This window comes from Artemia franciscana, chromosome 14 (assembly GCF_032884065.1).
Source record: "Artemia franciscana chromosome 14, ASM3288406v1, whole genome shotgun sequence".
Classification (NCBI taxonomy): Eukaryota; Metazoa; Arthropoda; class Branchiopoda; order Anostraca; family Artemiidae; genus Artemia; species Artemia franciscana.
This window is the reverse complement of record NC_088876.1, coordinates 14,090,394-14,103,410: the sequence shown is the minus strand read 5'-3', so window position 1 is coordinate 14,103,410 and position 13,017 is coordinate 14,090,394. Positions and strand designations below refer to the sequence as shown.

Below are 13,017 nucleotides of genomic sequence, written 5' to 3'. Positions count from 1 at the left end.
ATGTCATGGAGGAAGAAAATTTTCATGAAGGGAGCGCAGGATTTATTAGCATTACTTTAAAATGAAAAAATAAATATGAAAAAGTTTTTTTCAGCTGGAAGTAAGCAGCAGCATTAAAACTTAAAACGAACAGAAACTATTACCCATATGAGGGGCTCACCTCCTCCTAATACCTCGCTCTTTACGCTAAAGCATTGTTAGTAATTTCAACTATTTATTCTGCGGCTTTTGTGATTCAGGGGTCATTCTTAATGAATTGGGACAAAATTAAGCTTTAGTGTAAAGAGCGAGGTACTGACGAGGGGGCCAACCCCCTCATATCTATCTATCTTCTATATATATAAAAATAAGTTTTTTGTTTGTGTGTCTGTCGACTGACGTCATTATAAGGATTGAGCTGTATTTCGTCATGAAGTTGTTTGTCGACTGACGTCATGTTTGTCAACTGATGAAATTTCAGACCGGGACACCGGGACACAAATGACGACCGGGACACAGGGAATATAAATGACGACCGGGACACTCAAAGAGAAATTACAGACTGGGACACCGGGACACAAATCACGACCGGGACACAGGGAATATAAATGACGACCGCGACACAGGGACACAACTACAACGGGGACGCCGGGGGCACAAGGGGGATATATAAATGACGACCGGGACACAGGGAATTTTCGAAGAGAAATTACAGACCGGGACACAAATGACGACCGGGACCGCGGGACACAGGGAATATAAATGACGACCGGGACACTCAAAGGGAAATTACAGACTGGGACACCGGGACACAAATGACGACCGGGACACAGGGAATATAAATGACGACCAGGACACAGGAACACAACTACAACGGGGACGCCGGGGGGCACAGGGGGATATATAAATAACGACGGGGACACAGGGAATGTTCGATTAGCAATCACCATCAACAAAGCTCAAGGGCAATCATTAGAATAATGAGGTATAGATCTGAATACGGATTGTTTTTCCCATGGACAATTATATGTAGCATGTTCAAGAGTCAGTAAACCTGACAATCTAGTTATATGCACAGACAATGGGACAGCGAAGAATGTTGTATATTCGCAAGTTTTACGTAGTTAAAAACATATATATATATATATATATATATATATATATATATATATATATATATATATATATATATATATATATATATATATATATATATATATATATATATATATATATATATATATATATATATATATATATATATATATATATATATATATATATATATATATATATATATATATATATATATATATATATATATATATATATATATATATATATATATATATATATATATATATATATATATATATATATATATATATATATATATATATATATATATATATATATATATATATATATATATATATATATATATATATATATATATATATCTATTATTCACAGGTGGGACAGAGGGACACAACTACAATGGCCCGTAACTAATATGGCGCGTAACGACTTACACGCACGGGGGGGCTTAGGGGGGGGGCGAAGCGCCCCCACCAACTAAGTTGTGGGGTGATGCGAAGCGCCACCCCAACAGCTAGTATGTAATAAAAACATGAGAAGACAAAAGTTCTTTACGTAAGCTAATTTATAAGTTACGCATATCTTTTACTTATAAAAAGATTCGTAAAAAATTAAAAGTTCTAGTTGCCTTTTTAATTAACCGAAAATCGGAGGGCAACTAGGCTTCCTCCCCCGCTCTTTTTTTCTCAAAATCATTCGATCAAAATTATGAGAAAGCCATTTAGCAAAAAAAAAATAAAAAGTTTTTTACTGTTTTAAAATATAGAGTTAAGAGAAAGAGCCAAACTTTAGCGTAAAGAGCGGGGCTTTGAGAAGGAAAAGTCCCTTTCATATATGGAGTAATTTCTGTTCGTTTTAAGTTTTAATGTCGCTCCTTACTTTCATTTAAAAAAAACTTGTTTTTTTTTATTTAATTCACATGTAATGTCAAACTTCTTGTTGAATCATGGTTGCAGCGGTAACTGCGACGTGGTAGAGAGCGAACAACAGCTCATAGTAACCACAAGTCAAAAAACGCTTTTTGACAAAAACTGCCTAGTGAAAAAAATTGCCATCTGACTGATTCAGGAATAGTAACTATCATTTCGGTTTGCATTAAAAGTAAAAGTTGATTGCGAAGAGAAATTTATGGTGATCTCAAAAAAAAAGCCTGAACCCCATCAGTTCTTCAGTCATTAGTTCTTTGATTACAGGTCTTTGGGGTTCAAATTGGATATAGTTTAGTTTCTTCTGAGTGTGAGAAAAACAGTTGTAAATAAGAATATCATTTCAAATAATCGAGAAAATTAAATAACGACGGAAGTAAACATAGCAGAAAATAAGGAGTAAGAGCGAACAACAGCCCATAGAAAGCAGAAGTTAAAAAAAAAAGTTCTTAACAAAACCTGCCAAGTGAAAAAAAATGTATTATCTGACACTGATTCAGCAATGGTAATAATTATTTTGGTTCGTCTTAAAAGTAAAGGTTGGTTGCCAAAAGAAATTTATTTTGATTTCGAAAAAGCCTGAAACCCATCAGTTCTTCAGTCATCAGTTCTTTGATTATAGGTCTTTGGGTTCAAATTGGATAGAACTTAGTTTTTTTTTCTGAGTGTGAGAAAGACAATTATAAATAGGAATATCATTTCAAATAATAAAAAAATAACAACGGAAGGAAACAGCAGAAAATAGGGAGTAAAAAGGAACAACAGCCCATAGTAAGCAAAAGTTAAAAATACGCATTTTGAACAAAAACTGCCAAGTGAAAAACAAATTTATTATCTGACACTGATTCAGCAATGGTAACAATTATTTTGGTTCGTCTTAAAAGTAAAGTTCAATGTCGAAAAGGAATTTATTTTAATTTCGAAAAAAGCCTGAAACCCATCAGTTCTTTAGTCATCAGCCCTTTGATTATAGGTCTTTGGGGTCCAAATTGCATAAAATTTAAATTTTTGTTTCTGAGTGTGAGAAAGACAATTAGAAATATCATTTCAAATAATAAAAAAAATAACAACGGAAGGAAACAGCAGAAAATAGGGAGTAAAAGGGAACAACAGCCCATAGTAAGCAAAAGTGAAAAAAAACGCATTTTGAACAAAAACTGCCAAGTGAAAAACAAATTTATTATCTGACACTGATTCAGCAATGGTAACAATTATTTTGGTTCGTCTTAAAAGTAAAGTTCAATGTCGAAAAGGAATTTATTTTAATTTCAAAAAAAGCCTGAAACCCATCAGTTCTTTAGTCATCAGCCCTTTGATTATATGTCTTTGGGGTCCAAATTGCATAAAATTTAATTTTTTTTTCTGAGTGTGAGAAAGACAATTAGAAATATCATTTCAAATAATAAAAAAAAAAAAAACAACGGAAGGAAACAGCAGAAAATAGGGAGTAAAAGGGAACAACAGCCCATAGTAAGCAAAAGTTAAAAAAAAACTATTTTTAACAAAAACTGCCAAGTGAAAAACAAATTTATTATCTGACACTGATTCAGCAATGGTAACAATTATTTTGGTTCGTCTTAAAAGTAAAGTTCAATGTCGAAAAGGAATTTATTTTAATTTCGAAAAAAGCCTGAAACCCATCAGTTCTTTAGTCATCAGCCCTTTGATTATAGGTCTTTGGGGTCCAAATTGCATAAAATTTAGTTTTTTTCTGAGTGTGAGATATATAATTGTAAATAGAAATACTATTTCAAACAATTAAAAAAAGTTATATAACAACGGAAGTAAACTTAGCAGATAATAAGGAGTCCAGCGTTACTATTTTATTGATATATCCTGTTTCATAAAATTCATAAATATACATAATTTGGGCTCTATGATAATTTGGGCTATCATTAGGTATGAGCTAAAATCAAGTGATGTGCTTTTAGACATTAAATACCCAAATTAGTTTTAGAATTCTTTACGGTAGCTTTCAGAATTCTATTGTATCATGGTTAAAGCGGTAGCTGCAGCCTAGTAAAGAGCGAGGCAACAGCCCCTAGTAACCAAAGCTAAAAATCACATTTTGAAAAAATAACCTAGTTAAAAAAAAAATGTTGTCTAACACTGATTCAGGAATGGTAGCTATTATTTCGGTTCATCAGTATATCGCGAAAAGAAAAAGCCTGAAACCCCTCGAAAATGGCGTCAGATCAAATTGAAAATTGTACCATTGGAATCAGCATGATCTAAAACCTGATAAAAAGAAACTACAGTGCCTCTTCTTGAATAACAAGGAAAATCCCTTTTTTGCATCGGTAGCACTGATCAGTCTCCCGGTTTTTTTCCCCAGGTCTAGTAGGTTACCAGAACATCATAGAGAAATGCTTAATAGCTCATTCAAAAGCTATATCCTATATCTATGTTTTTTATATAAATTCCGCCATCTTCAAGTGCCATATGGCACTAAAATGGCACCTTGTATCGTTTCTCAAGAGGGGGGCACTAGCAAGCTACCAGAACATCCTGGACATGTTTTTTTAAAGTTATTCCTCATATCCACGTTCTTCTTATAAATTCCACTGTCTGCAAGTTCCAAATAGCAATAAAAACGGCACCTTTGGTGCCATGTCTCAAGTGGAAAAGCTGGGGCTATTTGGCTAGCAGAGCTTACAAGAGTTATGTTTAATGGCTCATTTGAAAGCAATTGCTCATATATACATGTGTTTTTTTTCAGTTTATCATTCATAAGTGCAATAAAGCACTGAAAACAACACTTTTGGAGCCATTTCTTAAGTGGAAAGGCTCTGAAGAACAAAACCGGTATTATACTAATAGTTATGTTCAAGAACCCTTAACTGAAGGTTTACAAGAACCCCTCCAATGCACTCCCCCTCCTAGCCCCCTAAGTAAGTTTCATAAATCGTCTGCTCATCAGTAAGCTGCCGTGATTTTACAAATGATGCCAAAACTTTCCATTGCCTTAAAGAAACAGCAGTAAAATAGTGACATGATATGTACCAAAATCTTAATCTTTGTTGGTAAATATAGAGGTTTTACCAACTCATGAAGTGATTTTACGTGTTGTATTCGAAACAGACATTATGCTAATTTTTGACAAAAAAAACAGTCGGTAAAAACTCTTGCTCCGCCCCCCAAACATTTTGGCTAGTAACGACATTGGCCATGATTAGTTTGTGGAAAAATTCGAAGTAAACCCATCTTGATAGTATTAGGACTATAGACTAGCTTTGGGATTTGTATCATAGCTTGAAATTCACTGTTGTATACAGAGATATAGCCAGATTTCCGGAGTTCATATTATGTCTTTTTTATATTCATTTTAAGTAATACTAAAGCATATTTCTTACAATTTAAGATTGTATATTACTCGCTATTGGTATTATAGCTGGCAAGACCAAAATGCTACCTGATAAATCAATCCAATATTTCTGTATGCTGTTCAATACTTTCTCGTTATTAAGATATCTAATTCTGCGCTCATGTTTTTAAGATAATTATAATTGTCCCCTCCGCAATCCCTTACTCTTTACGCTAAAGTTTTTAACTGTTTTAAAAAGTAGAATGTTGGCAAAGAGTCAAACTTTAGCGTAAAGAGTAAGGGATTACGGAGGGGACAATCCATTTCATATGCGGAGTAATTTCTGTTCGTTTTAAGTTTTAATGTCGCTCCTTACTTTCAGTTAAAAAAACTAGTTTTTTTTTTTTTTTAATGTAATTCCTGAACGTTTTTGAATTAATGCATGTTTAATTTTGGCTCTCCGCACATAAATTATTAAAATGAAATTTGCATATTAATTCCTTTTTTGGCTAAATGGCTTTCTCTTAGTTTTGATCAGAAGATTTTGAGAAATAATTTTGAGAACTTTTAATTTTTAACGAACGTCTTTATTAGTAAAAAATATACGTAACTTAAGAATTAACTTACGTAACAAACTTTCATAACCTTATATTTTTATTATGTATACGAGGGGGTTTGTACCCTCGTTAATACCTCGCTCTTTGCAATAAATTGTAAGTTTTGTCCCAATTCTTTAAGAATGACCCCTGAATCTGAGAGGCCGTAGAGTAAATAGTTGAAATTACTAAAAATACTATAGCATAAAGAGCGAGGTATTTATCTCCTCCTAAATACCTCGCTCTTTATGCTAAAGTATTTTTAGAACCTCTCATATTCGTATATAATCTCTGTTCGTTTTAAGTTTCAATGCTACTCCTTGCTTTCAACTGAAAAACTTTTCCATGTTTATTTTTTCATTGTTTTTTTATAGTAATTTTAGAAAATCCTGCGCCCTTTTCATTGAATTTCTGGTCCCTCATGACATATTTCTCCAAGGAAAGATCCTCCCACATAGCTCCCTTCCCTCAACCCCAAAACCAAAAAAAAAATCCCTGAAAACGCTGTACACTTCCCAGTAACCATTATTATATGTAAACACTGGCCGAAGTTTGTAACTTGCAGCCCCTCCCCCAGGGACTGTGGGGGAGTAAGTCATTCCCAAAGACATACTTATTGTGGTCTTTGACTATGCAGAACAAAATGGCCAGCTCAAAATTTTGATCCGTCTGGAGAAAAACGAGCGTGGGAGGGGGCCTAGGTGCCCTCCAATTTTTCGGGTCACTTAAAAAGGGCACTAGAACGAGCCCTCTTACGACATTTTAGCACCACTTGGTCGATGCGATGACCCCTTGAAAAAAAAAAAAAAAAAAAAAAAAAAAAAAACAAATAAACACGCACCCGTGATTTGTCTTCTGGCAAAAAATACAAAATTCCACATTTTTGTAGATAGGAGCTCGAAACTTCTTCGCTCCTACTACAGTTCGTTGCCACGAACTGTTTGAAAGAAAATAATTCGGTATTTCGGGGCTTCTGACATTATTACTCCTTTGCGGAAGTTAGGCTCAAAATTGGAAAAGGATTATATTTTTCTCTGGGCCCCTTCCACCTCTTAGTTCGTTTATTTTCTCGTTAGTTTTCACCTGTTTTCGCTTTATAGTTGTGTTATCTCTTAGCAGTTCTTTCGTTAGTTGAGTTATGGTTGTGGTATATATGTTTTATCGCTCGTATAGTTGTGTTATTTTCAAATTATACTCCATTATAGAGAGGCTCCGAACACTCAGCATTGTATATTAAGTTATGAATTTGACATTTTTTTTCTAACGTGACCAGATTCGTCCTGCGCCCTGCGCCCTTTTCATTGAATTTTTCTTCCCCCATGACATATTTCTCCAAGGAAGGATCCTCCCACATAGCCCCCTCCCCTCAACTCTACCCCCAAAACCGAAAAAAAATCCCCCTGAAAACGTCTGTACACTTCCCAATAACCATTATTATATATAAACACTGGTCGAAATTTGTAACTTGCAGCCCCTCCCCCAGGGACTGTGGGGGAGTACGTCATCCCCAAAGACATAGTTTATATGGTTTTTGACTATGCTGAACAAAATGGCTATCTCAAAATTTTGATCCGTTGACTTTGGGAAAAAACTGAGCGTGGGAGGGGGCCCAGATGCCCTCCAATTTTTTCGGTCACTTAAAAAGGGCACTAGAACTTTTCATTTCCGTTAGAATGATCCCTCTTGCGACATTCTAGGACCACTTGGTCGATACGATGACCCCTGGAAAAAAAAACAAATAAACACGCACCCGTGATTTGTCTTCTGGCAAAAAAAACAAAATTCCACATTTTTGTAGATAGGAGCTTGAAACTTCTACAGTAGGGTTCTCTGATACGCTGAATCTGATGGTGTCAATTTCGATAAGATCCTACCACTTTTAGGGGGTGTTGCCCCCTATTTTCCTAAATAAGGCAAATTTTCTCAGGCTCGTAACTTTTGATGGGTAAAACTAAACTTGATAAAACTTGTATATTTAAAATCAGCATTAAAATGCGATTCTTTTGATGTAGCTATTGATATCAAAATTCAATTTTTTAGAGTTTTGGTTACTATTGAGCCGGATCGCTCCTTACTACAGTTCGTTACCACGAACTGTTTGAGTCCCAAATAAATATTCTAGTTTTTTATGCTTGACTTAACGTGTTTTCAGTAAAACGTTAGTTTTTGATAATCCTAGAAACACAGCGAAACATAATTAGTTTTATTGATATATATATATATATATATATATATATATATATATATATATATATATATATATATATATATATATATATATATATATATATATATATATATATATATATATATATATATGATAAGCTATGTACTAATAATCTGTGCCCGTTTTAAGTTTCAACTTTGCTCTTTGCTTCCCTCAGAAAAACTTTTAAAATTAATTTTCACGGAAGCTGTAACACGATTCTACGACAAATATATTTCTGTAACGTCACTTTCTTACTTTGCACTTATCGCGGTATGAGCTTACATACTCTTCCTAGGACACAAACTCAAATCCTTGAAACTGATAAGCTAAAGCGTGGGAAAGAAATCTTCTCAAAAACAGATAGCGACTTATCATGAGAAAAACTGTACCGAAGGGGACGTTCCCAGGGGTCGTCTTAGCATACACGTAGTACTTTTCAGTCGTTGATAAGATGAAGCTGTGCTGTTTGGGGGTTTAATCTAGACTAACTTCTTGGTACTACTAAAATAGTCGACAATGCCATGACTGACATTCACTGATGCGGTAGATTACAATAATTTGATAAAATTGCATTCATGCCACTTTTCGATAACTTGGAAGACTAACTAATGAAAGCTATCAGAAGTAGATCTACAGCCCAAATAAGGGTCTGGGACGGTGGTTCAAAACTGACCTCTTCCTCCTTGTAAAGTTGGAAAAAATTATAGAGAACAGGTCTTGACTTAAGCAAAAATTTCAATTTGGCTTAGAAGCTGGCTCAAATTCTATGAACCGCTCTACTGAATCTTATAGTCCATGAAAAGAACTTAAAATACGATTTTATAGAGTCAAGTTAAAGGAAGAAGTAGTTGTCAACTAGGGCTGACAAAGATTCGAATGATTAGAGAGGAGACAAAAATATGGCAAATTCTATTTGTTTTACGATTGTATTCAATTCAATAGCATAAATTGTACCATCAATACTACAGGTGCATCGAAAAAGAATGACACGGTTCAAACTAAAAACCAAGCTAAGGCCGTATCTAGGAGTGAGGAGGGGAGGCACTGGGTTAGAATCTAATCCCCGAAATTTTGACCAAAACGTAATAAAGTAAAAAAAAATAATACACATAACAAGATTTCTTATGTGTTTTGTATAGTTTTTTTTTCGTTACAGGATCTTTTCGTGGAGGAATTTTTCGTTGGATAAGGGAATTCTCCTCGGAGGGAGCCATATTTCCTGGAATTATTTAAACAACAATCAGAATTTAAATAAAAATAGGTTTTTTCAACTGAAAGTAAGAAGCAAAATTAAAACGAAAAATGCTTAAATGAATTCCTGCTTGTTTACTGTTTGTGTAAATAATCATTCCTACGTTGATATGTAGGAATAATGACTAGAAAAAACATCATTAAAAAAATATGAGAGAAAATCGAATTCTCTGTATAATCTAAATCTGGAAGTTTTACCCCCCATTTCATTCCATGCTTTTCAGTAGAAAAACACTATAAAAAGTACATCTTCAAGTGCCTAGATAAAAACGAATATCAATTGTAATTCCTTTACAGCGCACAAAAAGGAAATTATTTTAAGCATTACATTTGCTTAAATAAGCATATTCCTTACTTTCAATAGAAAACACTTATTTTTCCTTATTTAGTTTCTGGTCGTTGTTTAAATAATCCCGTGAAATCTGGCTCCCCCTACGTTGTGAATTCCATTACCCTGCGAAGAGTTTCTCCATGGAGATAGCCTTTACAAAAAAAAAGGCTTTAAAAATCACATAAAAAATCTTGTTATGTGCGCTTCAGTTACTTTTATACGATTTGGCCAAAATTTTGGCTTGAAGGATTCAAACCCAGTCCTCCCCCCTGGATACGGCCTTAGCTTAGTTTTTAGCCACGTCATTCTTTTTCGATTAATGATAGCATTAATGATAGCATTAATGCAGCATTAATGATAGAATTTATCCTAATAGAAATTATAAGGAATATAGAAAAGCAAGCGTTTATTTTAAAACCAAAGTAACAACGACAAAAAAAAATCACAGAATGACTAGAAACGTACGTGTAATATCCCGACATTATTTAAACAACGAACAGAAACCAAATTAGAAAACAAGTTTAAAAAAAACAAGCGGTAAGAACAGACTCAAGAAGTGAAGTTAGGATAACGAATATAGAATAATCATAGTTGACACATTTTGCTTGCAGTCCCACTATACCTACCCCCCCCCCCTAATGTGCAAATATATTTTTAATATATGCTATATTTTTTGGGTTTAAAAGGTTGTTTTATGTAACAAGTTAATCTTACAACCACATTATGATTTGTTTAGTTTCCGGAAAAAGTGTGTAGCTTCCGGTAAAAAAAGAAAAAAGACAGTCATTATTGTCAGTGTTTTGACTCGCTTTGGCGCCATAGCGATACTCTAAAAATGCAGTTTTGATAACAATAAATCCATCAGTAGAATCGAATTCTGTACTTATCTGTTAGCCGGTAAACACTCCAGAATTTGGATCTACAGGCACGGGATTGGTAAATGTTTATTGTCGTTCCAAGTGCTCTAAAGTGCGTATTACTGCATATAGCAAGATTCTGATGATCGCATTTTGTTTCTTTGTTATTATTAGAGAAGCGCATCCATTTCTAGTTGACCCTCCTCCTCCATGGGGCAAACTAAAAATGCGTAGTGGGCTTGCTTCCAGGTAACATTACCTATAGAGCGAAGCGTATTAGTCCACGAGCCCCGCGGGCAGCAGGGCGAGGTCTCTATTCTATATTTATTTAAAAACCTCGTTTGGGTTTTTTTTGGTAAATGTTTACTTTCGTTCCAAGAGCTCTAAAGTGCGTGTTACTGCATATAGCAAGATTCTGATGATCGCATATTGTTTCTTTGTCATTATTAGAGAAGCGCAACCATTGTATAGGTTTCTAGAAGCCCCCTCCAACGGGACTAAAAATGTGTAAAGTGGGCTTGCTTGCAGTTAACATTACCTATAGAGCGAAGCGAATTAGTCCATGAGCCCCGCGGTTAGCGGGGCGAGGGGGTGTATTCTATATTTATTCAACAAAGAATAATTAAACCAAAAAAAAAAAAAATCAACCGAGGTTTTTTAAATAGATATAGAATACAGACCTCGCCCCGCTGTCCGCGGGGCTCATGCACAAATGGAGGAAGAGGGTCAACCAGAAATGGATGCGCTTCTAGAATTAGCATTTCTAGGTGCTCTAAGCTGGAAACTATGCTGCGAAACAGCATAGTTTCCAGTTTATAGCACTTGGAACGAAAATAAACATTTACCGAGGAGGGTCAACCCTCGGTGCGCTTCTCTAATAATGACAAGGAAACAATATGTGATCGTCAAAATCTTGCTATATGCTTGAATACGCACTTTAGAGCATTTGGAAAAGTGCTTAAATTTAAATTTGAGATAGAAGCGATGGTAAAATTCTAGTTAATTGACTTCTTGATATCTCAGAAAGGGTTTAGGTTAGGACAATGAAACTTTCAGGGATGGCTCTATAGGCTAAAGTATGGCCTGGGAAAGTATTTTGAAAAAACTACCTCTACTCCTTCTCCCTGTGGAGGGCCCTGACCTTTGATGACCTTTAAACATGTGTGTTATAAAAGAGAAACTTTGCAAAATAGATCTTCTGCTTAATTGAAGAATAGCAAAATTGTTTTCAGCTTCATAACTTAGCTCAATTTCATTTTATAAGGTTTTAAAGATATGCAAATACATTTCCTAAATTTTGAAAAAAAAACTGACATGGCTCAAAATTCTACTCAAATAACAGGAATTGCATTTTCAGAACTAAAGGCAGAGAAAAAGCAACTAGTAACTGAAAATTAAGGCAAAATGTTGTTTTGTCAAAATTTTTGGTAAAATTCTAGTTACTTGCCTAAAATGTAGAACGCCGCCTGGCGTGTAGCTTTACCCCGAGTTTCAGCATTAGATACCTCGATGTTACCAAAATACCACTGTAAGTGGGCCCTTATTGGCCAAAAATATGTCAATTTTCAACAGTAGGCCTAGGCTGCTTCCAGTTTTAATTTGTAGACTTGGTTCACTATAGGCTATATTACGCTAAGTCGAGAAAGCGATTTTCCCCAGAAATTTTTTGTTAGGCTAGGCGAATAAGAATAAATTTACTGACTAAATTCGGTTATCGAATCGTGTACTAAAGTTCCCATTTTATCTCTTTCCACACTTGCAAGGCTTTGGACTCTGGGTAGAAAAATAATATAAGTTTTGTGTATTCTTATTTACTATAAACTACAGGCCTTGGCAAGGTGGTTCCCCAGGTTTGTGCCATATTCTAAGTCAACCTTGAACTATAAGTCCATTCCGAATAACTTCACTCACCAGGCAAGAAAAATTATAAGTTATTCAGAAGGTCCTAACCCGAAGTTCAGAGATAGGTCTATTTGAAGCGTACCTGCAGAGGCTGCATTGTTGAGGAAACTTCTATTCCTTTCTTAATGGGTCTCATTTTCAACTTGAGAATAGTCCTACCTTGGGCTACTGAGAAATTTTGATTTTGGTATTAAACTATTAACTCTCCTCGCAAAGGCGGTGCTTGTTCTCAGAGGATCCAATCGGAAAAAAGATACGAAAAATGGCATTTTAAGCTTCCTTTGGGGAAAGCGGAAATTTTTAAGTAGTAAATATCACGAGGAGGGCATAAGAATTTTTGGAGGAGAGTTAATGCCTAGGTGGGGCTTGGCTCATAAACCGGTTGGACACTAATGTTCTAGAAAACAATTTTGCCCCATTTGTCAGGGCTGGTTCTTCAAGAATAAACACAAAAAATTCATTTTCTGATGGAAGTAAAGGGTCAAACAGAAGCTTAAATGAAAAGACGTATCGTTTTTAGGTACTTGTGTCTCATAGCCACCACACTCATGTTCTGTCGAGAAG

The 13,017-nt window shown here is 34.9% G+C and overlaps 1 protein-coding gene across 1 annotated transcript in view; it reads right to left on the bottom strand.

The window, feature by feature from the left end:
• Positions 1-12,614, bottom strand: part of LOC136035361 (uncharacterized) — a 64,198-nt gene extending 51,584 nt beyond the window's left edge. Inside the window, exon 1 of the mRNA XM_065717111.1 lies at positions 12,536-12,614. Coding sequence (XP_065573183.1) covers positions 12,536-12,589 — 54 coding nt within the window. The 5' untranslated portion in view covers positions 12,590-12,614. The remainder of the gene's footprint in view (positions 1-12,535) is intronic.
• Between the last annotated feature and the right edge of the window lie 403 nt (positions 12,615-13,017).